This window comes from Melospiza melodia, chromosome 2 (assembly GCF_035770615.1).
Source record: "Melospiza melodia melodia isolate bMelMel2 chromosome 2, bMelMel2.pri, whole genome shotgun sequence".
Classification (NCBI taxonomy): Eukaryota; Metazoa; Chordata; class Aves; order Passeriformes; family Passerellidae; genus Melospiza; species Melospiza melodia.
This window is the reverse complement of record NC_086195.1, coordinates 141,371,888-141,399,569: the sequence shown is the minus strand read 5'-3', so window position 1 is coordinate 141,399,569 and position 27,682 is coordinate 141,371,888. Positions and strand designations below refer to the sequence as shown.

Below are 27,682 nucleotides of genomic sequence, written 5' to 3'. Positions count from 1 at the left end.
ATTTTTTTCTTATTGCCAACTATAAAAATACAGAGCTTCAGATTAAATTGTGAAGGTATAGCTAAGAAAAATATCAGTGCACAGAGATTTTTTTTGCAGAAAGATAAAAATAGACCATGTCTAGTTATGTTGGTGTAATTGTGTGAAATGTAGGCACTCCTACAGATGGGGATCCTGCCAGGGGTAGAATGGGGACAAGTGTTTTTCTAGTCCTGCGTTCTCTTTCTGACAGTGAAGAATCCCAGGTGCTTGTTGTCTCTGGTCTGCTTTTCTATTTGTGAATATTTAATAATTCAAAATATTTTTAATGGGTTTTAAAGGCTCATCTAAGAAATTCCTGGCCCTTGAGGTGGCCCTTGAGGAAGGACCTGAGTGCAGAACTGCTGGAGTGGGCAGGGGGGATCTGCAGGGGACTCGCACTCTCTCCCCAGAGCCAAGACCATTTTTAACTGCTTTTCTCATGCTGCCTGGTTATTTTTTTTCTAATGTATAATCTGATCATGCTCCTTTTCACCCCTGCAAACAACCTTTTAAATGTTCCAGAGTAGATTTTATTTTCCCCACTTATTCTTTTATATTTTCTGTTCTCTTTATCCCTGAACTTAGTCACTGCTTCAGTAGCTGAGGATCTCTTGGAGTCATATTTGAATCCTGTTTTCCATATGTAGGGAAGAAAAATGGCCTGTTCAGCAACTTTTTAATAAGTTTTTCCATTATTCTGTATACTAATTTTACCAGTCTCAAATATATAATTAGATAGATAAACTCTACAGATAAAGCCAAGCCCCTACTAATCTCTTTTCACCACTCAAAATTCCTGCAGTCAAAAGCAGGCTACGTAGAAGCAAATGTAATTCCAATTTATTTTAATGGGAATTCAGGATTTTCAGATTGTGGCTGATTAGAACTGCTCCTGATACCAATTTGTTGTAAATTATTCTTGTTTTGCATAACCCCCAAACATAATAATTTGCTACTTAAAACTGCTGCTGCCTGCTGCTAACAATTAGATAACCAGGCTGTCAGTCCAAGTTTTTCCCCATTGAACTTGGCAGGGTTTGAGTGGCCCTTTTCTGCCTCACCTCTGGGAGTCCATCCTCAAAGAGCCAATATTAAATTTAGCAAAAATGAGGACTGAATAATCACATGGATTCTGAACTGCTCATCCAGGCCAACTCTGCTCCTGCCTGAGTTGGAACTGTTTCAGGAGCACTTATGAAACTGAGTTATTTTAGTAGGCTGGAATGTTTGGCTGTGAAAATAGCACACTCATTTTTTCCTCTATATTGGAAAGGACATCACTTAGGTATTGCACTCAGCTTCTGCTTTTTACTTGGACTGTGGCATCTTAGTGCAAGTGAATGTTGAGGTAGTAGACTTATGTGAAAAGAAAAGGAATTAGATGACAAAATGCTAATTAAAAATTTTTAGACTCTCCTCTTATTGTTGTTTCATGATTGTTTTCTACTGTTTCCTTTATATCCTTAAATATCTCCTTCCCTCTGTTGATGGTCCTAGAGTTAATTCAACTTGGTATTTGTTTACAGGCTTAATTTTCAAATTATTTTGGTTGTACAAAACTCTTCTGGGACAGAAATTACCTAATCAAAAATAGCCCTTGGAAGGGCCATGAGTTTCTGTTTTAGATATTTTTTCAGAGAAATTTCTCTGTAAAAACACCTGAAGAAGTCAAAGGGTAAAAAAAAATGGAGAGGGAATTCCACTGTACCCTTTCCCACATGTTTCAGATGCAAGGGGAAAATGGGTTGGGTTTATTTGGTGATTGCTGCCATTATAGCTGCCTTAAAATTGTTGATTATTAGCTATGCACAAGGAATCCTCCATGGATAAGCATTCCTAATTTCTGAGAGATTTATTTTCCTTCCTCTGCTACTTTGGAGGTTTTGTGATACTGATGCAGAGGCTTGGGATCATTGCCTAAACCTTGTGAGGTGATCCCTTTGTAAACCAGGAGTTTTAGAAGAAAGGAGGTTTTGTTAATAGAAAGAACTTTGGGGTTTTTTTAAATAGAACACTTTATTACTACATGAGCTCTAACTCCTATTCTGATTTTGTTGTGCCACAGGTGTAAAATATGCAGAAATTAATGTGATAAGATTGAGGTAAAAATATCTATATATTACTGGAGGCTTTGGAGAGTGCATGGAGCAGGGGGCAGGAAGAGATTTTCAGTGTTATATGCAAAGAGTTCTGATGGAAGGTTTACAAAGTTATACATAGTGTGAGAAGAAAGATGACTCTACTTCTTGTCATTAAAAAATGCCCAACAGATGAAGCACAAGGAGGGTGCCACCAAGGAGGCAGAGCAGAAATATTTCCCACTTGCAGGGTAACAGGGAGGAATAATCTGATTCAAGCCAAATTTACAAGCATTGCCTCACTCTTTTCTAAACTGGGGTTGTTGGCAGCTGTTAAATCAATTGTGAGCATTACAGCTCTTAAGTTCCATTATTCATCAAGAATAACAAGTCTGCTTGCCTCTTCCAAATGCTTGCTGCACACACATTTAATGGGAATTCACATTTAACCCAGTCTTCACTGCAGCCAAGAGAAGAAGTGGAAAAAGAGCAAAATGTTCTTTACGAATGAATCCTAATGCAGGAGGAAAGTTTTCCTTGTTAGGGAACAGTTAGGAAGTGCAATTAATATTCCAGTTCACAGCTATTCACAATTCCTGTCCCAAGGGGCACAGAGCAGCAGATACAATGGTGATGGTGCTGGAGGAAGCTCCCTGTCCCTTGCACTTCTGGCCATGCCTTGCCCAGACAGGGATATTCAGGATTTATTTAGCAGTGCTGAGAGAGGGTCACTGCACAGATTATAATTTATAATTATAAATTAGTAATTAATTTATAATTTATAATTATAAATTAATTTATAAGGGGGAGCAAGACAAAGCAAAGGGCTGCATGTGCCATGTCCTTGGCACCAGGTGGGGATGTGAGGTGCTGGATCTGCAGGGCCAGGTTTGTAGCTGTGGGAAGCTGTCACAGCCTCACTTTGTGCTGTCAGGGCAGCAGAACACAGCACTGATGGCATTTGTGTTACTGGGAGATCATTTCAGATTGCCTGGGCTGTAATGGGACATTTTGCTAATGGATTTTGACAGCACCTTCAAAATACAGTTACACTTGCCTATCATAATCACTTGTTGTATGTTTCTAATCTGACACACAGGACAGGCAGAAAGGAGAGGAGGAAGGGAAAAAAAAAGTAGAAATGCTTTACATGGACATTATTACTATTACACTTTAACTGGATTCCTGTCTGAAGCACAGAGCCTTTTATAGAAGAAAAACTTTCCGTGGGATGCTCGCAGCTGACATACACCCTTGTTCTGTGGGTTTGGTGGGGAAATGAGGGCTCATGAGCTGCTGAACCATGGCTTTGCAGAAAAACACAGTTTAAGGAACCTCTTCCAGGGTTATCTTCTAGTCCAGGGTTATCCCAAGCTGAACCCTTGCCTGCCTGTGGTACACATTTTGTCCCAGCACAAGGCTGGGAGCTCCGTTTGTGGCTGCAAAGCTTATGTGGGATCTCACCAGTCTGCAAGGCTTTTGTGTCAGGTGTAGAGATTCACCCATCAGCCCTGGGCCCTCAGAAATGCACCTGGTTAGTACTGAATGTGAGATGTGTAACTGCTTAGTCAAGGACAAACCTTTTTCCTGTCCTGCTCTCTGCACTGGCTTTTCAAATGTAGTATTTAGTGAAAAAAGGTTTCAATGACATGTGTGCTGGAAACCAGTTGTCCCAGTCAAAGTTACATCAATAAGCAGGTAATTATTTCTGTTATAACTTTTGTTTTCAATAACAGATTTTCTTGACATAATTGCTTAAAATTGTTTGGGGTTTTATGTGCTATTTTGTACCATTTGTACCAGTTTAATGTGTACAGCATTCTTTTTTCTGGTTTCTTTCTTGTTCTTCAAACTTAGTCTACAAAAAAGAAAACCTTTTCTATTGTCTTGAGATTTGTACACAAAAAGTAAAATGGATATTTTGGAAACAGACCTGTGATCTGAGCTTTGCTAAGCAAAGTAACCAGATGGAATTTGACTTCCCCATTACCTCTTAGTAAACTCCAAAGAATTCTAAAGGGAGTAGTTGAGAATATTCCTAGTAGGGGAAAAACCTCACCCTATTCTGCATCAGTTGGTCCTGATAGATACAGATTGTCAAATCTCATGGTGGATTCCCTAAATGCTTCCACCTTTGGAGGGTTTTAGATGTCCTTTCAGCCTTCTTGGTTTCTGCTTTTGACTGTTAAAGTAAGAAGTGGGAAAAAATTAATATAAAACCAATGTTGTAGTTAAATCCATGGTGTTTGCAATATAGTTCCTTCACTCAGAAAATGGCATGGTGTCTATATAGTAAAACCTTTCTTATAAAACAATGCAGAGTCATGAAAGGCATTGTAATTCTGTTTTGTGATTCTTTTCCCCATAAAGTCCAGTGGAATTGCAAGCTGTTAACTGAACATGTGGCATTGGATATCAGCACAAAGTATTATTTGTTAGAAAAAGTACTGAGCAGAACAATGCAAACTTGGTTTCCTATCCCTTCTGATGAATTTCCTGTATTGGGAAGTGAATGCTGTTGGAGAATATTGAGTTTTTGTTTCTGTTGCTGATTGTAAGGAAGGATTTCATTCTGTAGCAAATACCCTGTAAAATGCAATACATCACATTCTTCGTTTTCTAAACAGCTGAGGTTCTGCCCCCCTTGGATTCACACAGGTAGCAGGCAAGTGAATAAAAATGCTGAACTGTGAGATTTTTTTAAAAATTTACATTTAATTGGATTTTTGTTCAGCAGATAATTGCTTACCCTGCAAACCCAGACATTTTTAACACATGCACACAAAATGCATGTTAGGTAATTAAGAAATTTCTTTTTAAAAGGAAAAATACCAAGGAAGAAGAGGCAGAAACTAAAGCACACAGTGCAGAAATGCACTTGAGTGTTCAGATAGTTTTGCAAAAGCCTTTCTTTTCCACTGTGAGAAGATTGTCAGCTCACAGATGTCCCCAGGGGCTGGAACTGTTTCATTTTCAGGCTTTCTGCTGGAAGGATGAAAATACAGTTGATGCAAAAGAAACACAAAGAGAGGAGGATGTTCTGACAGTGAGGAAGCTGTAATGTTTTGGGTCTTCTGTTTAAAGCTTTTCTTTAGAAACCTCTCTGCACATGACTATATCTGTTTATATGTTTAATGGCTTTAGATTAAATCATCGTCCTTTTGCCAGATTCTGACAGCACACAGATATTTGAAGGCTGGTGCTCATGGCTTAAGTCTACATTAGCAAGGATTGTGGCCAAATAGGAGCACATCAGTGGCACTCAGCAATTTGAATTAAGGATCCTGTGCCCACACCATGACAATTTTGAAGCATTTAATTTTCACTTGAGAAAATCTCTATCAGATCCTACAGACTTCCTGTAGCAGGGAGAACCTCTTCCAGTATACCTGAAATATATGTATTTGTGTGGTCTGGGCACACTTTATGTTGTGAATCATAATACAGAAGGGGGAGAAATGGGATTTTGCTTTAAAAGTGTGGCTAAAATACTTATATGGACGCAGCCATTAAGTGGCATTAACAGCATCACTAGCAAAGCAATGGCTGTTTCCTGTATACTGCTGCAAATTACAACCATTTTTTGATACCCTAAATTATATCAGGTTTAATGACAGTGGCTTAAACCTTAGGGATTTTTTTTTCCTACAGATTTAAGTGCTTGCCATTGCAGCAGCATTTCTCTTCTTAAGAGCTTCCCTTTCCCAGCACCAGCTCTCAGTGAATTCAAGAAATAATGAGTCAGTGGTTGGCAATGAAAGTAGCACTGAACAAGGCACAGGCACAACATTTCAGCTTTTCAGCTCCTGTTCACATCAGTGCTGAAAAATGTGAACTTTGGTTTTGATTTGGGTTTTATTTTGGTTGATTGGTTGGTTGGTTGTGTTTTGGAAGGGAGGACAGTGAAGTATCTCCAGTGTTTGCTTCCTAAACTTTATGTGCCTCTGGCCATGTCTTGCCTCCAGTGGTTGAATTCAAAAATATGGTGAAATTGGGAAAAAGAACTAATTTTGAGGTATGAGAATTTGTGGGAAATGAGTGTACAGACATTCTAGTCACTGGCCATTAACTGAGCCATTCTATTTTTATTTTATCAGTATCTGGTATATTTAGTGTTGTGAGATTGTCATGTTTAAGCCCAGCTGACAACCAAGCCACTCACTCCCTCTCCCCTCATGGGATGTGGGAGGGAATCAAAGGAGCAAAGTGAAGAAACGTGTGAGTTGAGAGAAAGACAGTTCAGTAGGGAAAACAAATGCTACATACAAGGAAAAGAAAACAAAGAATTGATTCCCCGCTCTCCATCAGCAGGCAGGTGTTCAGCCATCCCCAGGAAAGGGGGTGGAACATCCCTTTGGCCAAACTGGGTCAGCTGTCCCACATGTGTCCCCTCCCAAATCCTTGTGCACCCCCAGCCCGCTCAGAAAAGACCTTGGCACTGTGTGAGCAGTGTTCAGCAGTAAAAAATAAAAACCTGGTTGAATTATCAACACTATTTACAGCACAAATGCAAAACACAGCCCCATAGCAGCTGCTATGAAAAAAAATTAATCCTATTCTAGCCAAAAGCAGCATTAGAAATAGATTGTCTTTTTTTATGTCAGTGACAGGTAATGAATTAACAGCTCAAGAAACCAAAATCCTCTCTTTTTCACCAACAAAATAAGTTCAGCAAGGGTGTGAAGAACACAAGCTTCCCCCACACTGCTCGAACAATGTGCCTCAACCCTGACCTGAGAGCAAATCTCTGAGGGGAAAGGCGTTTGTTAAATTTCTTTTCCAATTAATTTGACAGCTCTGCTGAGACTCCTAACAAAAGTACTAATTCATGCAAATTGCAGTAGTGGACCTGTGTCATCAGGGAGCTGGGCTGGGCTCTCTGAAACATCACACAGGCCACCAGGCAGCATTTTGATTAGAAGGTGACACTGGGTTTGGAGCCTGTTCTGCATTAATTTTCTCCCAGGGACACCAAAAGATTCCTGAATGTGCTAACAGAGGTGGGAAGTTGCAAAAGAATATTCAGCCTCAGTAAATGCATCATCATCTTCCCTCCATCCCTGAGAGAAAATTTATCCCTTTTATATGTCTGAATTAACTCTTCTGACTTGGGATCTGTGCATTGACACACTGGGAGTGATGTTCCATGGGTTGCTCAAAATAAAAAACAAAACCCAAACCAAAGCAAAGGCCCAAATGTGTTAGAGAGCAAGATGTAATCTGTGGTCCAATATATAAATCAATTGGTTTCATCAGACATGTCATGGGAAAAATAAGAACATTTTCCACTGTATAAATGACAGTGTAGAAACAGAGATGGGTATGATCAAAGGATCAGAAGATATTCCTGTAAAAGCTGATGGAAAAGTTTGTCTTTGTTCATCACAGAGAAGATAAGCTCATGATAGATCTTTGTTAGATGAGGAATGGCTTTGAGGGGACACGTCAAGAGCAGCTGGTCTTCCTGTCATGTAATAAAAACCAAGGGTACATTGATTTGGTGAAAAGAGTAACAAATTTGAAGGTAAATTGAAGGAAAGATGAATTTTTGTACTTCACATCAACTACCTAAACTGGAGCAGAATACATTGCAACTAATAATTTGCAAAAAAAAACCCCAAATATTGGATAGTCTGCATGAAGGGCAGTACAATGATGATTAACATAACGATCTTTGTTAAAAAAATAAATTAACAGATATCTCTATATTTCCAGGGTTTTGAAATAGTATTTGAGTTTTAGGTATGAGGGTGCCATAATTTATATGGCAATTTATAAACATGAGTTTATTAAATTCCTGTTTAAGGAATACCTGTTTAAGTGATACCTGTTTTAAAGGTTTAAATACCTGTTTAAGTGATCCACTAAGATTTCTTTCCCCCAAAACTGGCTGCAGAGAGGACACAATGCCTGACACATTTTGAAACCAGGTGCTTGCATGCCCACAAGTGAGAACCTCTTTGCTGTAAAGAGGTTTTAGGTCTGTTTTAGGTCTGCAATCTTTGACATTGCACTTTAAACAAAGCTGCTGGCAGCAATCCTGGCTGAAATGCGCTGCACAAAAAGAGACACAGAAGCCCTGCAAGGCACAACGTGCAGCTATTACAGACTTTGGGTTTTTTGTGCTTGAAAGGTGCAGTGTTGTTCCCTCAGGACAGCACTATCTCTTATGTACATATAATTAATATGTCTGCCAGTAACAGTTATTAAACAAAGGAACAGGAATTGTTTCTGCTCAATGGCTTGACCTGGGAGTAAAGCCAATTTCAGAAGCATCTGATTAAAATATGTTAAGGTCACAGATCACTATAAAATATGAAGCGGGGAGGAAAAAGGCAGAAATTTACTCATGAGGAAGATTAAATACTACTGATTTTTTTTTTTTTTTTGTGCTAGCAGAAGCTTTCAGATTTAAAAAAATGAAAAGTGCTCATTCTGAGGAGTGTTTTCCTAAAGACATTTCAGTGTCACATTGCACTGAATACTTGCTCCCTGCATATCTCATGGATGATGCAAGAATACACACACTAAGATCATTTGTGAATTTTAATTTCTTCAAGGGACAGAATGGAATCCTACAGGCAAGGAGAGAAGGTCAATATCCTTAGCTCTTTCTGGGGATATTCTTACAGTAGTGGTAATGGGGTCCAATCACAAGGAGAGCTTTTATCCCTCATTAGAGCCTTTCTCAATCTTACTTTTCTCTTCCCTCAGGTGCCAGCAGCACAGCCCATCACAGAGAAAGCCTGCTCTGCATGTACAGCAATAGCCCTTGGTTTTAGAGCTGCTCACTTAAGTGGTGTCTTTTTATTCAGGTCTGATGACAAAAAGTGTGCCTGCAGTTCAGTGGAAGTATGAATCAAAAGTACAGTCTAATTTTTAGAAGCCTTTTTGGGCTGAGTTGGTGTTCAAGAAGTTCATGGAGGCTCAGGATAGAGAGAGAGAGGATGCTACACACATATAGAATGCTATAGAATTTATGGCTTTTGAAATAGTGATGAACAACCAGAGCTGCTGAAGGTGGTTTCATTGCTCTGAGGAGTTTTGAAGGAAATCTACTTTATAAAGTTTGCTGGTGAATGGGGTGCCATAGTGGGGAAAAAAAAAGGAAAATATGTGTGAACACTTTCAAAAGGAAGTGGAGAAAAGTTCAAAGATGCAAGGCTGTGTGTGGGCATTGGGAGTCAGTAGCGTTTTAAGGAAAGACTGGACACATCCCAGTGCTATGGTTTCATTGGCATGGGGGTGGGGGTGGTGGGAGGTTATAAGCTGGACTTGATGGTCTCAGAGTTCTTTTCCCACCTATTCTGTGATTTCCTTCTCAATACACCTGGCCAGCCAAAGGTCATCCCATGATGACCAGGTCCAGTTTCAGGACTTTGTACCTGTTGAAACGCAAGCAAATCTATGTCCCTGCAGGGACTGGAGGATTTTCTCAAAATCCTGGAAGTGAAGAATGGGTTCTGATATCAGAATTAAAATATTGATTAGTTCAATTAACTCACCTGCTCAGGTGACAGTGGGAATGGTTTGCAAAGCCCCTCTAAGAGTGGCCACTTCCATGGGGAATGCTTCCCTGTCCTGGCACAGGAGGTTTGTCCTGAGATGCTCTGATTTGTCTTGTTAGTGCACACTCTGAGGATGTGTTATCTGTGAGCTGCACAGGTTTGTGACTGAATTCCCTTCTTTGTGAAGGCTGTGCCTTAAAGCCTCAATGACATTTCACCCCTGGGCCGTTTTAATGAGGAGCAGAGGAACAAAGACAGGAAACAATCAATGGGTGGGTGCTGGTCAGCCATGCCGTGGATGTGTAATCCACTTCCAGCCTGTTGTGATGCTCCAGCCCTGCCTAAAAAGCACAAAAAGCAGAGCTCCTGCAGGGCTGGGCAGTGCCAGGCAGTTTCTAAATGAAATTTCCCTGACCTTGTGCAGGAGATGGGCCCTGTCAAGCCTGGAGTGCTGGGGCTGGGGCATCCCCAGTGCAGGCTCCACTTGTTCCTTGGTGTTTACAGCTGGGAATTGCTGAGATTGCTCTGTGTGCAGGGGGCTGCAGGACCTGCATGCTAAAATGCTCATATTTGCTAACAGATTTATGTTTTAATTTAAAATTAATTCCAGTTTAAATTAATAATTTAACCCTTAATTAGGAGCACGTTTTCACCCCAAGCAGATTAGTCAGGCTGAGGCAAAATTCACTTTGCTGCAGAAAAGGGAACCACATTCCTTTAATCGGTACCTAGCACAGATTGTTGCATGCATTTGTTTTCCTCTCACTGAATTAACTTTCCCTGCTCTCTGTTTCTGAGACAAACTCATCAGTTAGAGCTCAAGGAAGTTCATTTTCACACAGTAACAGGGACAACCAGAGTCCTGAAATTCTGACTAACAGGTGACTCAATAAAGTCATCCTGACATCACACCCAAACAAAAGAGACTGAGATCAGAATAAATGCAGTTTTAGAGTGCTGCAGATGGAAGTTACCACAGGAGTCACCAGAGCCAGCTGGCTTGAGGAGATCTTCCTAAAAAAGCCAAACCAGCCAGCCTGGCTGTACTGTTTATATCACATATGTAGAAGCTCCCAAAGTTTCCTTGACTCACTTTTAGTGTGCTAACAGGTTTTTTCTTCCTGGCCCATTGCATCTACTTCCTCCTGCATTGTTCCCCATTGTGAGGGAAAGAAAAAGTGCTTAGTTTTTGCAAGGAATTGTTGAGTAAAAGCAACTGCTGTTCACAGCTGGTTTCCATGCTAAAATTAGAGATTCTGTGAAGACTTCCTATGCTAATTCCTATGATTTTTTTCAACCTAATTGAAACCAAAGCCATGGTACTTGCCTCAAAAAGCCAAAGCTTCTTTTATCAGTACATGTAATCCAATTTGTCTGACAGAGAAATTAATGCCTTTTGAAGTAACAACTTTATTTTTTCTCTCTTATATATCAGAATTTAAAAATAATTATTAGGAAAGAAATGATTATAGTAAGTACTTTGACAATATTTTTCATTGGCACCTCCAGTTCTGAGCTTCAGTTTCAAGTGTAAATGCATTTTTTTTTTCTCCTTTGGGCTGCAGTTGTGAGTAATCTGAAATAGGTCTGACAGACAAAGACAGAAAGTGCAAGACAGCCTGAGGGGAAGACATGAGATTGGGATGCCCTTGCTAGGGCACATTGGGACAGCAGGAATCTGACTGGCTCACTCCCCCACTGACCATCACCACCTTTTCTTAAATGAGGTCCATGAGTTTTCACCCGAGGGATGAAAGAGACATTGATTAATGGGCAGTTTCTCTTCTTTATCCCTCTGAATATGTCTTCTTCTAATACAAGCTTGTTTACTTCTGTTAAATTCATTGCTTTTATTATAATACTGGTGGTAGGGTCTTTCTTTTTTGGTCCTTGCATTAAACTAGCATATATATTTATTTTAAAATTCTGCTGTATAGAATCATAAATACATCATTGTCTCATAAATGTAAAAGTGTCCCTTCAAGCTGGTTAAGCAAAACCATTGGAGTTTAATATCTGGTAGAAGTTTCCATGAGAAGTTTTAGTGGAAGTTATCTATATTAATGAAGGAACTGAAGTGTGATGTTTATTCCTTATTGTGTTTGCTTAGTTAATATTGCTGGTAAGAAGGGGATTGGCCTCTTTTCTGCCTGGCTTGCTGTCTCAGGGCTGGGAACAGAAGCAGCAAAGTCACTGGAGGTTCCTCTGTCAGCCAGAGCTGGGTTTGCTCCAGGTGCCTCGTGGGGCATCACATGGGAGGGCACGGCATTTGAGTTGTGAAAGGCTGCAAAAATAACAGCTACACAAAAAAACAAACCAAACCCAGTTGTTTCCTGCTGCATTTCCTCCTAGTGGAGGGGTGTAAGAAGGACTTAGGTTTCCTTTATTTCCTCCAGTTAAATGGGAATCCCCAAGCCCCTTGGGCAGCCTTTGAGGAGAGGGGAACACCAGAAGTGCCAGCTGGATGGGCTGTGCCAGGTTGGGCAGGTTTGTGCTGCTCACACAAGGTCATTTGTAGCTGTTCTGCTTTTCTTTAGCAATTCTTACAGTTCTGCTGTAGCAGATTGTCTGCTGGGGCTGTGACTCAGAGGCTCAGAGTCTGGGATGTTTCCTCAGGGCTTGCAGGAGAGAACTTGGAGCAGGAGCTGTCTCTGGCAGCTGCTTTGCTGCAGTCTGGAAGTTGGAGGGAGCAGCTGCAGCCAAGCACTGCCACTTGCCAGGGCTGGGAAGAGCTGGAGGGAGGCTGAGATTGGCATTTCCCTGTGAAACCCTTTGTGCTCCTCCTGCTGTCCCTTGTTGGAGGAGGCTGTCCCTTTTTAGGATGTTTCAGAGAAGAGCAGAGTAGTTTTCTCTCACCATTCACCAGAGCATTTCACTCAGGTGTGCAGCATCAGGAGCTAAGCAACAAATCTGCCTTGCCCAGGTGTTTATTTAGGTTTTGGGGATAGACAATAACAACCCCTCCCTCCTCCATCACTTGAAAAGCTGCTGGGATATCTGTTCAGAGCTTTTTCCCACCTCAGGCTGCCCATCTAAAGACTGCTAATCCAAAAAAGAAAGCTTTTACACAGGTAATACACGCAGCTCATTGACATGATCATTTAAAAATGGAAAAGATCTTTCTCTGTTCAGGTTATTTTCTTGGTTTTGGCTCGCTTGCTCCTGACCTGATGAACTGAAGAGATGTAGTTTACAATCAGTGTGCCCTTGTAAGAAAATGTTAGCAGCAGAGGGAGGATAAGTTAGCTTCTTATGCAGGGCCACAGTTTTGGTAAATGAAGCAGAAGAGAAGGAAAAGGAGTGAAGATCTCAAAATGAAGCGTAGAAAATGTTTCTTCTTAGTGGTGCAATACCCTGTTTTGTTTTCCAGGAAAAATTAAATGCAAATCCAGGCTGATTCATGAACTCCACGCTACCAAGACATTTTATTTCTGTCAGCTCTGATTATGAGAAAAATCTGTAATTTTAGACCATAAATGTCTGCAAACTGTGATCCCCATATGGGTAGGTTCCAGGGCAGTAGTCACATGTCAGAATTAAGATGCCCAAGGAATTTAAAACTCTATCCCTGTTACTTTGCAGCCTGTCGAGCTGGGTTCTACAAAGCCTCTGCTGGCAATGTGAAGTGTGCCAAATGCCCCCCTCACAGCTCCACCTACGAAGATGCATCTCTGAACTGCAGGTGTGAAAAGAATTACTTTCGCTCTGAGAAAGACCCTCCATCCATGGCTTGCACCAGTGAGTAGCTCATTCTGCTCGGGGCTGTCATTCTTGCTGCTCCATCTGTCCCTCCACAACAGCTCGCCTGCTTGCTTCCTCTCATGTCCCACTGCAGTCAGCCATCCACTCCCTCTCGTGTCTTCTTGAGTTGGACAGGCTGCTGGAAATTGGTGGGCTGGGTTTGTGCCTTTTCTGATTTCATTTTCTCCTTGTTGTACCCTGTCAGACTCGAGAAGGAGAAGTAGGATTTTTTTATTGCTACCAGTACTCAGCCCTCAATCCTGAACTGCACCCTGAGGGAACTCTCTATTTATAAGAAAACATGGTTCTTGTTAGCCTAGGTCTGTAATCTAGTGAAATATTGCAGGAGTCTCCACAGGAAATAACCAGAAGAGTTTGGTTAATAATGTTTTTTGGTTTTTTTTACTTTTATATTTCTGCGCTCTCGTTACTCCCATTTGGGAGCACCCTTAGGGAGAAAATCTCACTCCCTGCTTTCCCTTTCCCAGGACCACCCTCCGCCCCGAGAAACGTCATCTCCAACATCAACGAGACCTCGGTGATCCTGGACTGGAGCTGGCCCCTGGACACGGGGGGCAGGAAGGACGTCACCTTCAACATCGTCTGCAAGAAGTGCTCGGGGGGCGGGCGGCTGTGCGAGCCCTGCAGCGACAACGTGCGCTTCCTGCCGCGCCAGAGCGGCCTCACCAACACCACCGTCACCGTGGTGGACCTGCTGGCACACACCAACTACACCTTCGAGATCGACGCGCTCAACGGCGTCTCCGACCTCAGCACCCTGTCCAGGCAGTTCGCTGCTGTCAGCATCACCACCAACCAGGCTGGTGAGTCTCCCTCGCGTCTCCTTTCCTTTGAAGCTGCTGCGGTTTGTGCACCTGTTGTGTTTGTGGGGCTCCCAGATGAAGGAAGGAGTGATGAATCTGACTCTGTGTGGTATTTCTGGGGTCCCCTGTTGTGGTGAGGAAAGATGAATCTGACTCCATGTTCTTAGAAGGCTAATTTATTATTATATGACATGACATGATCTGACATGACATGATGTGATATTAATTATATTATGCTATTCTAAAACTACACTAAAGAATAAAGAAAGAATATTTACAGAAGGCTTAACAAGATACGAATTAAAAACTCGTGACTCCTTCCAGAATCTGACAGTGATTGGTCATTAAGTGTAAAACAATTCACATGGATCCAACTGAACAACCACCTGTTGGATAAACCATGTCCAAACCACAAATCCAAAGCAGCAAAACAGAGGAGGAGCAAATGAGATGTATTGTTTTCCTTTTTCTCTGAAGTTTCTAAGCTTCCCAGGAGAAGAAATCCTGGTGAAGGGATTTTTCCAGAAAATCTGACAGTGACAATTCCATGTTCTCAGAAGGCTAATTTATTATTTTATGATACTATATTATATTAAGAAATACTATACTGAACTATACTAAAGAATACATAAAGGATACTTACAGAATGCTAAAAATTATAATAATGTAAACTCGTGACTCTTTCCAGAGTCCTGACACACAGCTTGGCACTGATTGGCCAAAGAGTGAAAACAACTCACAGCGGAATACAATGAAACAATCTCCAAACACATTCCACATGAGAACAACACAGGAGAAGCAAATGAGATAAGGATTGTTTTCCTTTTTCTCTGAGGCTTCTCAGATTCCCAGGGGAAAATCCTGGGTGAAGAGATTTTTCAGAGAATGTGAATGCCACATGCACCTTTGTTTCCTCTCCCTGATTTGCAGGATTTGCTCTGTGCCAGGGTGACTAATTATCTTGGATATTCCTGTAAAAGTAAAAGTAGAAACAAACCCAGTGTGTGCTTCTGTCAAAGAACCTGGCAGCATGACTGTTATGATTAACTCCCAGTTCCCAGTTGATAGTCTCTAATAGCAGGCTCACATGATTCCTTAGCCAGAATGTGTTTTATTAATAAAACCAGATTTTAATAAAACACTCATTTCAATAATCTCCAACGTAAATTGCTGTAGTAATCTTAGTGATTAATTTTGATTAAATAGAAGTGAAAAAAGGCTTTGATGTTAGATGCATAAAAAGCTAACATTAAATAATTAGAGAGATTGAAAACATGGCTTTTTTTTTCCTTTTTTTTTTACTCCTTTACAAGTTGTCTCACCAACTGTGTATTATTGCCAACATGATGGGGGTGTGGAGCTGAATACTGAATTAGATCGTGGTGTCACAGTTGATGGGGTACAAAAGGGCTGCTCTCCTTCTGTGGAGACTTTTTAAAGCCTTTGAGGCCCTGCCTGAGCACGGCAGTGTGCCCTGGATGTTGGATCAGAGCCTTTGTCATCACTGCTCTGTTCTGCCATTTGCTTCTCATTTGACATGGCTCCATTTATCTGAAAGTTGTGAAGAATCAAGACTCTTCCCTGGCATTCGGTTGGGTGTGAAATTTTTAGGAGCAATGTGTGCCAGTGAAGAGAGAGAACTAGATGCTGCAATTTCTGTGCTTGTGCTCCATGCAGCTTCCATCAGGAGGCTTTGCACAGAAAACATGCATGTGTTCAGTAAGCTTCCTCCCACGTCCTCCCATCCCACACCATGTCCCCAAAATACTTCCAGTTCTGTCTTCCTGAAGCCACAGACAAGTTCACATTGTTCTGGGTAGGCATCCTCCTGGTGGGCTGTGTTATTGCAATGTTTTTCACTGTAGAGGGTGTGTGTTTGCTCCTTAAATCACAGATCAGCGGTAGTGGGAGGCATAAAAATGTGAGAACAGGCTATTTCCTGACCCCAGTCTCTACATTTCCCAGTGCTTTGGGGTGCTGTCTAACTGTGCAGTAGGCAGACAGAGGTGAATCCACCCAGTTCAGCCCTGGAAACCTGCATTTTATGTCCATTCAATTTGTTGCTGTTGTAGTTCATTGTTTTGGATTTTCGGATCAGTGACTTGGAGCATCCTTGTTGAGTTGTCCTCTTTTCTCCTGTTTCTCTGATCAAAGGTGTTGCCTTTCAGCTTGTTCATCAGCACAGCAGTTAGAAATCACCTGAGGACAGTCCACAAAAAAAAAACTGTGCAGGATCAGGGAAGTTCTTTCCCTCTTGCTCTACAGTGTGCTTCCCTAGGGCCCAGAGCTGCTGCCTTTGCTCTGCAAGGTGGATTTTGATTTTGGAGTGGAACACACAGTACCTGGGATGTGGCAAAGTCAAAAGCATTTTTGGCAGTAGCAGCTCTGTTCACTGTAACCCACAGGCTGCTTAAGCAGTTTATTTTCTGCTTTTATGCATGGCCCATTTTTTCTCTAAGTACATTTAGGTGATGTGGGTTAGTACAGGCTTAATTGTGCTATCTCTTGATCATGCCAATTGGTTCACTGTATTAGAATTCCCTTAGAAACTCTGCAAGTTGTTAAAATTAGACCTTAAGTATGTATATAAGCAGTCTCTTAAAGTATAATTACAAAAACATAATTGCATTCCCTCACTGGTCAGATCACAAAAGGGATATATCAGAAGCACATAAGGTCTAGAATGCTGTCCCAAGAGAGCTTTTCTACAGCTTTATCCAGCTTTATTCTACAGTTTAATTTCCGTGTACCATATCCAAATGGATCTGGTTGCCATGAAGGGTCACAAATCCAGATTAGACCAGAGGGGCTGTGGGGAAGAGCAAGCAGAAGGAGCAAAATGAAAACCCTGTAGAGGGTAGATGGGAACAAGAGGGTCAAGTCTATGACCCTTTTTTTGCAACAGCATTTTCCTGGCAGCTGCTCCACATCAATCTGAATGTTCTGTCTCAAAACACCAACTTTGCATGTGCATCTTCCTGAACTCTTACCCCTTCCATTATTTAGTGATGATTCAGTGTTCATGCTTCCAGCAAAATCATTATTAACATCAAAGTTTTGTGAAAATAATTAAATTTTCTGTGTTTTCCCAATCTACTCATGCCAATCCCCAAATATTTTCCTCCCCCCCCCCCCCCTTATATCTCAGTTCTTTATTACATTGATGACAAAATAGATTGGGGTTTTTTTATCATTGTAACAGCTTTAAATGGAGCTTAATTCTTAAGGACTTTAAGGCCTTTTAACCCAAGGTCTCAACAGTGCAGCTGAAAAAGGTGGTAGCAACTAAATTCAGCTACAATAAGGCAGTGTCAGCACTAAACCAATTCCAAAGAGTTTTGTGCTGTCACATCTCCTGGCACCAGCAGAGGAAGAAATGGGATGTGTTGTAACAAGAGACTTCCTCCATTTCTGTCCTCAGCTCACCACAGCTCTTCCACACAATTCAGGCAGGATGCAGATAGGTGCCAAAAGTAAATAAACTGGAGAATGAAGAGGAATCCCTGCAGAGGAAACATGGAAGGCTTTTTGTGGGCTAAATTTCAGCTAGAAATGTCAGTTTTTTCCTAATTGTAGGAAGTGATTCTGCTTCTCAATTGAAAGACTAAAAGTGCCTAACCCTGAGGTTAGGCCTCCCCACAGATCAGTGGTGCACCTGCAAAATTTTGATTCCTTTCTCTGTCAGAGACTTTTCCTAGAGGAAGCTTAGAGAGCAACCACCCCTGCATCCAAACTGAAGCATCCTATGCAAAGCTACATTATAAATAATAACAAAACCCCAGATCTACTTTATATCACCTCAAGCTTCCCTTGACAAGCAGTAGTTTGATTATCTAGAGTCTCTTATCTTTTATACTTCTAAAAGCCAGGAGGCAGAACAAGGCATGTAACTTGTTTAATCATCTTGCCTAATCATTGAACCCAGGCATGAAAAGCCATAGGAAATCAGTTTGTTTAATGAGAAAGTAACCAGTAAGGCACTGCAGAGTTTTACAAGAGGCCAGAATGAAAATTATTTTTAAAATAACCTTTTGAACAAAAGTAAGGTAGAGATAAAGAAATTAGGATCATTAGGAGCGTTGAAGGGTTTGCAGTATCTTGATCTCCCTGTGCCATTTAAAATTCCAAGCCATGTGTTAATTTCAGCTTGGAGGGATAAACGTTTACAATGGAGAAATAACCAGTCAATTTTTCAGTCCTGTTTTAAGTAGAGACTTCTGTGGCTCCTTGGAAGGCTTGTTAAAACCTTCTCAGAACCAGAATTTTATTTGCCTGAAATCTCTGGCTTCAAGGGAATAAGTTCAGCCCCAAGCTTTGTTTCAGTGTATGTGTTTGATTATTTGCAGGTACTTTGATGCTATTTATGTGCTCGGCCTGCACTGCACTGTCTTCAGCAGCTCACAAATGATGTGTGATGCTCCCTGTTTAAATAAAATCCATATTTAGAGAGGGTTGTGTGCACTTTACAACCTATATCCCAAGGCAAGTCCCTTAAGTAGATCTGTCTTCTAAGAGAGACAATTTGAGTGAGGCACAGATGTTTGGGGGATGATATATTTCTTTCTTTCCCTATGGCCCTTATAAAAAGGACAAGAAGATAGACTTATTAAAAGTGAGCTAATGACATGATGTAGGGAGTCTCTGGTTCACTGACTGTTATTACAGCTGTGCCCCATTACGTTCTGAATACCTAGGACATGCTTGTTTTCCTGAATGACATTTATCTTTTGAGTTTCAAACATTCCTGGCATAAATAAAGATTTTACGCTCTTCAAATGTGTTTTACAGTTCAGCCCAGAGGCTATTCGAGGATCATTTTAACTCAATAAAACTCCTTTAGGGATATAAAAGGGAAGTGTTTTTAACAATGTCACTCCATGCATAGCCTGTTATTAGCTGGAGATGTTCTGCCTGCAAAGTCTTTGATCCCTCTTCCCCCTGAGCGTGAAGGAAGCTGTGCCAAGGCTTCACAGTCTGTGACACACACACACTGGGCTCTTCAGTCCTCATGTGAACGCTCCTGACCTGACACAAAGTTCACAGGTGAAGTTTGTGGCTCAGACAGTTTTGCCTCTTTCAGAGCTTTTACTTGGTTTTTCCACAGATCACAGTGAGATTTTGTTCAGCAGTCACTGGATAATGGTTTTCTTTGCTTGCTTCTGTTAGTCTTCCTCATTTAATATCTTAGTTTGATACAAGAGTAAAAATGAAGGAATGCAGGTAAGCAGGATGCGTAGTCCTCTGTTAGATAATAAACCTTAGGCTTGTGTCTCTCTCTGTTATCTGTGCTGGCATTCTCAGTAATCACTGAGGGAAATTGTATTCCTCTTGATTGGAAACACAGCTACCAATTTGCTTTCTGAAGCAATTCCCTCTAGGCAATTTGCAAGCTGGGGAGAGATGGGAAAAATTGTTCCTTTGGGTTTGGGGACTGTTCCTGCAATGGGAATTATGAACATAATAAGTGTCAGCTTAAAAGCAAAAGATTCTTTTTTTAGTGTTTCCTTTTAGTAAACTAAATGTCTGTGTATATGAAAAAATGTTTTAAATCAAACAAAATTATTAAATCACCTTCAAATGCAAAAGCATGTGAAAGATGTCAACACCTTTCAAGTCTTTTCTGTTAGAGGTTCTTCTTTTCTGATGAACCTCCACAGAAGCAGCTGCTCCAAATGACAGGGCAAGAAGTTTGAGAAATTTTGTTTCTTTTCTTGTTCTGAGCAGGTGGAAAATACTTACAGACAAACCAGTTAAGGAGCACTTGGTGATTACATAGAAGGAGAGAAAGTATTTTGTATCATAAATTACTTATTTGAGGGCAATTGTCTTCTCCAGTTTTGGATAATGGCTTTTTCAGAGATAGTTCTTAAGTATATTCTTACATTGTGCATGGGGTTTCTCTGGTTGAGGAAATAATCAAATTATCACAGAAAGGGAAAGCCTGCTCAGCACCTGAATGTTGATGTTGTGAGCATGGTGAATAAATTCTTCTTTCTGAACACTTCACTCCAGGAAACGTGAGGCTCTAAAATCCTCTAAGGTAATGTAACAAAGGGGTAGGGAAGGCAAAGAAAAACTGCTTATTTAAACTGATAGGGTCTTAACACGTTCAGTGAAAAATATGAACTATTGCAAAGCTCCCACCATCACCACCTCAACAGAGAGCAGAAAGAATAACATTTGTGTTGTGAGTACCTTTGGGATGAATCCTTATGAAAGCACATCCAGCATTTGTCTGCTTTCTCTGAAATAACAGCTGGGAATGCCACAGCACCATAATTTCCAGTTTCTGAAGCGAGTGCCTTGTGCAGCCTGATCCTCCCCAAATGGACATGGCATTTCCATGACTTATTATACATGTGTTTAGCACATGAGCAAATCAAACCTTTTGTTGGCTCTGGGGAAGGCATTTGCTATCTCTTTTAATAAAAAGAGGGAGAAGCAAGAACACAATTGTGCTATGCTTAATGATGTTTTCTTTTAATTTAGAATTTATTTGTAAAAGTGAGAAATGATCTCTGATAATCACTTGTCCAGTGACAGCTGCTGCCCAGAAGGTTGCCTTTCTGTGCACTTGAGAGGGAAATCAAGCAGCTGCCTTTTGGTGTAATTCCTGCTGAAGCTGCTTGTTTCCCCCCTTCCAGTTCCCTGCAGTCTTTCTTCCTCAGCACCTGTGAAATGCCTGCAGCCACTCTGGAGCCTGTAACCACAGGCTGGAGCCTTTCACAGATGCAATTGGGCACTTCTGCCATAATGCAGGCAGTCATCCATCAGAACAGCCATGAACAAACCACTTTTTAATTTTTTTTCTGTTTCTGGGAGAAATGTGCCCAGCTTTGTTCCATCCAATGGCAGCCTGCTTGAGTTTGCCTTTGAAGTTTCGTCCTGTTTCTTTCCTTCCACATTTTGGTGTGTGTAAATGTCATCTTGATAGTCCTTCTCCCAGAAACTGTGAGCCTTTTCACCCCCTTCCTTATGATGGAATCCTACCAGGATCCAGCCTGGGGCTGGTGCGAGGGGCTTTTTGCTGGTGTGGGATGAGTGGAAGGAATGTCACCTTCAGGCTGATGGTCACCCAGTGATGTTACAGATTCAGGTGACATTTTACAGCCCAGGTCATAAAAACAGATGGAGCCTGCTCCAGCTCAAGGAAAAGGTGCAGGAGGACAAACACAGGCACTGTGCTGGTTTAACTCCGTGTCCTGGAGATTAAAGGGCAAAGGGCTGTGCCTGCACGTGCCTTGAAGCTGTGGGGAGTTGTACCTGGAGGAGCAGCGTGGAGGGTTTAGCAGGGGGTTCCAAAGAGTTGTTAAAGTGGGACTGTTTCCTCCTCCTCCTGCCTCCTGGGAGGCACCTGGGGACCTTCTTGGAATGTGCCCCTGGGATGGGGCTTGCTCGCTTCAGCACAAGCCTGTAGCAGAGCTTAACAGAGAAAGTGAATAGGAGTGCAGCCAGAGGAGGTTGGAAACGGGGCAGGTGCTGCTTTCTGTGAGCAGCCTTCTCTCATAAACCCCTTCCACACTAATCCACAGAATAGATGCTGGAGGTGTTAAAGATTCCAAGTTGAAGCACAGCTGTTCACAGACTTCATGTTAGTGTGATCATGTCTTGGAGGTGTGACATCATTACATGGATTTGTGAGTCAGTGCTTGGGGCTCTTACAAATTGAGTAGTGGAATTAGATGGATAAACCTAGAGAGAAAATGTTGGTTCTCAAAAAACCCAGATGCTGGGTGGTTGTGCGTTAATCCTAATCCAAATGTGTGTGTGGAGCATTATGAGCAGTGCCAGAGCCAGCACCATGGTGAGTTCTCTCCTGTCGTGATGTGGATGTGGCTCCAGTGTCCCAGAGAAACTCTCTTCAAGTGAGAGATCAGTTTGTTCATTCAAACACTGCTATTTCTACTTTAAATTGCATGATAGTTCTGTGGTTTGGATGCTGGTCCTCTAAGACTGGCAGATTTAGGTTGGAGTCCCAGCAGATCCTACTTTGGATCAGAGAATGCAGATTTAATTTTCAGGTTATGATCTTTATTTACTGCTCTTGTTCCACATTACCTCCTGGGGGTATCATAGACATTAAAGAAAATTTATGGGTTATATCAGATTACAGTATTATGATTTGATAATAAAAGCATCAATTTTCTAAGGAAAGGAAAAGGAAAAAGCCTTCCATTTTTTCAGCAGGGCAGAAGTTGAAAATGAATAGAATAGTCAATTCTGCTTGGTCACCATCTTTCAGCATAGTTTGAAATATCCTAGGCAAAGCGTATTTTACTCTTGTTTGCAAGCAAAAGCTGGAAGTGAGCTGTGAGTCATTTTAGAATTAAATCCTTTACTAAAATTTAATTTGTGACCTAGAAACCTAAGCCAGAAACAATAGGACTCTAAATGTTTCAGCAGTTGTACACATGTGCCTTTGCAGAGTTAATACTGAGTTCTCCCTGTCACAGGACAGGGAATTTTCTTTCAGTGCATTTGTACATCTGTAAGCCAGTCACATATGAAAACAATAACCAAGGAATAAGGAAAAAGTCAATAAGGAAATTTATATATAGCTGCTATTAAACTGGAGGAAAACAAATCATCTGTTGGGGTCAGTTTCAGTGGGAAATCAATTTGAGCAGAGTTTTATTGTCGTCTCTGCAGATCCTTCATGTTATTTGCTTGCACCTTTAATAGTCATGACTGAGGAGGTTTTTACACTTGAGCCTGAGCTCCCTGAATCATTGTGTTTGCTACCTTTTCAACATCCACATTCCCAGTTGTCACAAATGCTACCTAACAACAGCGAGCGCTCAAAGTACATTTCCCCTCTTAGCTCCAGGGAGTTTTCAGGGTTCCTGTTAAGTGCTCAGAGCAGTTGGGCTGCAGTGCCAGACAAATTCGAACCATGTGAAGTGTAAAAATGCCTCTCTGTGCATTGCATGGGGCTGCTGACACTGAAACTCTTCATATATGTCCACACAAGCCTAAAGTTAGTCAGAAAAATCCAGTTCCTATTCAAGTGAAGAAGCTGAATGCTAATACATAAATCAAAATATTTATAAAAAGGTAAATACCTGGCAGCATACAAGACATGGGATTAATTAAAAAATTACTGAAACCTCTTAGTCTAAAAAAATACTCTCCTTAAGTTTTACCTTTAGGTGCAAGTTTTCTTAATGGTGAACTAATTTAAACTTTGCATTCCTGTTGATACTTTTGTACAGTTTTAAAATTTCAATCCAAAAAAGCTTGATAATATCTCATTATTTGTTATTTTGTCAGTGAGGGCTGCAGATTTAAGATAGAAATTTCAAATTTTATTTTCAATTTAAGTTAGAAAAATAATGGGAATTCAATGACAAATGGCTGTTCTAAATATTACGTATTTCTCTTCCTTTTTGTAGCCTGATTTTTAATTCTGTCTCATCCTGTTGTGGTTATTTAATTCACTTTAGGAAACTCTTGATTCTCTCTCTCTCATATGGAAGACTAAAGTCTAAGCATTGTTGCACATGGTGATGCCTTCACTGTTTATTGGTTTATAATGTTAACTGCCTTTACTTTGATTTTTCTCTTTGCTGCATTTTCAGTCACTTCCAATTAAAAAGTGAAATACAGTAACTGAGCTGCTCTGATGTTACAAAATGGAAATAAAGGCTGACTTCTGTTTAGACAGTATTTAGAACAGAGCTTATTAAGTTTTACATTGTATTCTGAGCATTTGTACAACAAGAAATTAATTAAATGGTCCAAATGTCAGGTTGTTTCTCCAAATTATAGCCCAGCCCTGGGTTGGGGCTATATTCAGTTTACCTTAACTCTTATTGTATTTTAAATTCATTGATTGTAGTAGATTTAAGCATAAAGTTAGCAGTTATCTGAACAAGGTATTTTCTTTAATTGGGTTCAAGCCTTCTAGCACTTTTTAAACACACCTATCTAACAGGTGTACAAAAAAAAAAAAATAAATCCAAAAGAATGCATTAAAATGTAAACCTGTGACAGTCCAGCTTGTCACTAACCTGCAAAGAAAGGTTTTGTGCTGGGAAGTTTTTCCATTTTGTCTCACCTTGGTGTGAGATTAAAGGTGGTTGAAACATGATGTTCCCTTGATTATTTATCTCCCCTCGCTGAGCCCATGCAGTGGGATTCTGAATGTCTCATTTCTGAGCAGCTTTGGGAACCCTAGGGATTAGGGAAGGTATATGAATGTTTTATGATGTTATTGATAACTGCAGAGCAGATGTTTTCTAATAAACTGCTGTGAGATAAGTTACTGGCAGCATCTGCAGAGATGTGTGCAAATGAGCTTAAAATAATTAATACTGTGTTAGGAGAAAGCTTGTTTTTAAAAGTTTGTCTGAATTGCAGCATGCAACATTGTTTCATCCTGCCCTGAGAATCTTTTAGAGCAAAATTACCATAATTTATTAGGGGAAAAGCCATTTCTGTTAATCATATATTAATTATTCATAACATCAGTACTAATTTTACCTTAATGGGAAGTGTTACCAGCTGGGTACTGGGCTTGATAATCTATCCACATACCATAAAAAAAGAAAAAAAGAGGGATAAATAGCTTGACTTAAAAAGAAGACATAAAAATGACTTAAGAGAGCATAAAAGCAGCAAGTATGGATATATGAGTTCCCATGGAGTGGCTGCAGCAGGGAAGTGCAGCCTGCTAAGCACTTTGTGTTTTGGCTCTGGCACTGGTTTGCGGCATTCAAGTGGAATTGCTGAAGGATGTTTGTTGCACACAAATCGTGTCTGCTTCTCCCAAATTGATTTTAGTCATTTAAATTCAGGATAAATTCCTCCTGCTGGAAGAAAAGAAAAAAAAAATTGCCACTTTTTAAAATTTTGTGAACTGTGTGAAATGTGAAAATGCTGTTCAGAGGATGTGTTCAGCTTGGAATGAATATGAAAAAGTGGATCCTCCACTCTGTTAAAGGAGGATTTCAATACTTAGATTATGACTCAGGACTAGAAAGTATATTTTGCTGGAAGTTCAGCAAAATCAAAAGCAGAATGAATTGTCAAGATTTTATTTTAATTAAAACTTTTCTTTCTCTTTAATTTTCTTCTCTTTTAAATTTTTTTCTCCTGACTATTGAAAAGTTCTTTTGCAAAAATGAAAACCCACTTAGAAAGGGCATTGGCTGAAGCATGCAAATATGTAATGCCTATAAAGTGCAGCTAGTTTTATATGAATAATAAAAGCTTCAGAGGATTCAGCCGATACTAAATTGCTGAGATCAGCTCTAGAGCCTTTTTATTAGGATAGCAAATGTTGAACTTATAAACAGATTTTATTTACATGTTAAGATAAAAGGCTGTTTATTAGTAAAACATTTTTTTTTTGAAATGACAGTTACAACCTCCAGTGTGTGATCTGTAAAATACTATCTGATGAATTTTAGCCAAAGCCATGGAAAAGAAGCATTTGGAGCGGGAAGTCAACCCAAAAGAAACAAAACAAAATAATTTTGAAAAATTGCACAGCTTTCATTGAGTCCAGGAAACCCAGACCGGGTCTTGGAACAACTTATGGATCTGGGTGGTCTAAAATTGAACCAATGTTCAAGAATCTTAAGTAATTATTATTTTTTATGTGTGTGTTTAACATTGATACTATTTCCACGTTGTGGGTGGTGTATGAACCTATGGTATGCAATCAGTTGTCATGCCTAACCCTGATCAATGCACATAAAAAAATTATGTTATTTTGCAGTTTAGATTTTCCCTTTTTATTCATTTTCATTTTCAAAGAAATGGGGTGAAAAGTGAAGTGTGTATGGGAGCAATTTTCATCTGGAGAACTTCACCAAATAATGATGCCAAAGAGGCTGAATTGTGCTGATGGTTATTCCCAGCCATGAGTACCAGGAGCTCCTTGTACTTTAATGCATCCCAGCCCCCTTTTAGACTTTCTTATCAAAATGTTAGGAAAGTCCTAAGTCAGAGTTCTGCAGAGTCTGGTAATGATAATACCTCAGCATTATAACAAACAGGTACCGCCGCTATTTTTCTCTGTATTTCCCACCGAATATATTTCATTGCTAACACTGTAGTAGCAGATCAAAACCATCTGCTGCCTTGCCCCCAGTCGTCTTCCCGTGGAGGAAAAAATCTCAGCTGGTTTTCCATGAGGCCAGGGTGCTCCAAGGCAGGAGTACCACGGCTGCAATCCAGCTGCTGCTGTCGGTGAGGGGCCAGACCTTGGCTGGATTAAATGAAAGCCTCACTCTTTGCCAAGAGCTGGAACACAGATAAACTCAGTTTGCTTCTCTCCCTCCCCTCTCCCCCTGCCCCCTCTGCAGCTCCATCCCCCATCACAGTCATAAGGAAGGACAGGACATCCAGGAACAGCGTGTCCCTCTCCTGGCAGGAGCCCGAGCATCCCAACGGGATCATCTTGGACTACGAGGTCAAATACTACGAAAAGGTGGGAAGGTCAAAGGGGAGGGGTTTGCTCAGCACTGCTGGGATGAAATCATTGCATCTCGCCTGTGTTAAGGGTTCAGAAACACTCAGATTTGTACAGCCTCCCTCAACAGCACTGAGTGTTGGAACTGCTCAGTTTTTGGTGATGAGAACATCTGGAAATACAAAGTGAAATCATTGTGTTGTCTACTAAGTTCACAGAATGACTAGGTTAAAAGAGACCTTCAAGATCTCTTGATCCTTGACTCTTGATCTCTTCAAGCTCATCGAGTCCAACCCAGCCCCAAACCCTCAACTAAACCCTGGCACCCAGTGCCACCTCCAGGCTTTGTTAAACACACCCAGGGATGGGGACTGCACCACCTCCCTGGGCAGAACATTGCCGAACTTTATCACTCTTTCTGTAAAAAACTTTTCACTAATATCCACCCTGTATTTCCCTTGTTGCAGCTTGAGGCTGTGTGCTCTGGGTGTGTCAGTGCTGCTGCAGACAGAGCCCAGCCCCAGGTGAGCACAGGCACCTTTCAGGAGCTGTGAGAGTGATAAGGTCACCTCTGAGTCTCCTTTTCTCCAGGCTGAGCACCCCCAGCTCCCTCATAGGGAATCCCCAAGCACATAAAACAAACACAAAGTAATGCAGTCAATATATAGTTCCTTTATTTTCTTATTTTCTCAACTAAAATTTTCTTATTATGCTGTTCTATATGCTGTCAGTGCCCGTACATTTCGTCACATGCTGGTGGCACTTTTGTGCAGCATGAGCATCTTTTACATGAAAATTATTTGGAAAATGTTGGCTGGCCTACTGGGCTGGTTGCACTGTGAATGTTGTTTCTATGAATAACTGAATTATTCATAAATTGCAAGCAAATTACTACAAATGAAAGAAAATCTACCTTCTGCTTTTTATTGGCATTTTCTTTTATTTACAACTGTTCATTTAGACATCCTGTAGAGATCTATACTTACAAAAAAAATCTTTGTATTAGTATGTTTTTAGCAGGTCTTGCTGGTAGAATTGACAATATCATAAATTGCCATGGAGATTGAGGAGTGTGGTTTAGCCAATTTTTTA

The 27,682-nt window shown here is 40.7% G+C and overlaps 1 protein-coding gene across 1 annotated transcript in view; it reads left to right on the top strand.

Annotated features, from left to right (window-relative positions):
• Positions 1 to 27,682, top strand: part of LOC134414915 (ephrin type-A receptor 3) — a 175,246-nt gene that overhangs the window by 100,173 nt on the left and 47,391 nt on the right. Inside the window, exons 4-6 of the mRNA XM_063150214.1 lie at positions 13,190 to 13,345; positions 13,837 to 14,172; positions 26,484 to 26,608. Of these exons, the coding sequence (XP_063006284.1) occupies positions 13,190 to 13,345; positions 13,837 to 14,172; positions 26,484 to 26,608 (617 nt within the window). The remainder of the gene's footprint in view (positions 1 to 13,189; positions 13,346 to 13,836; positions 14,173 to 26,483; positions 26,609 to 27,682) is intronic.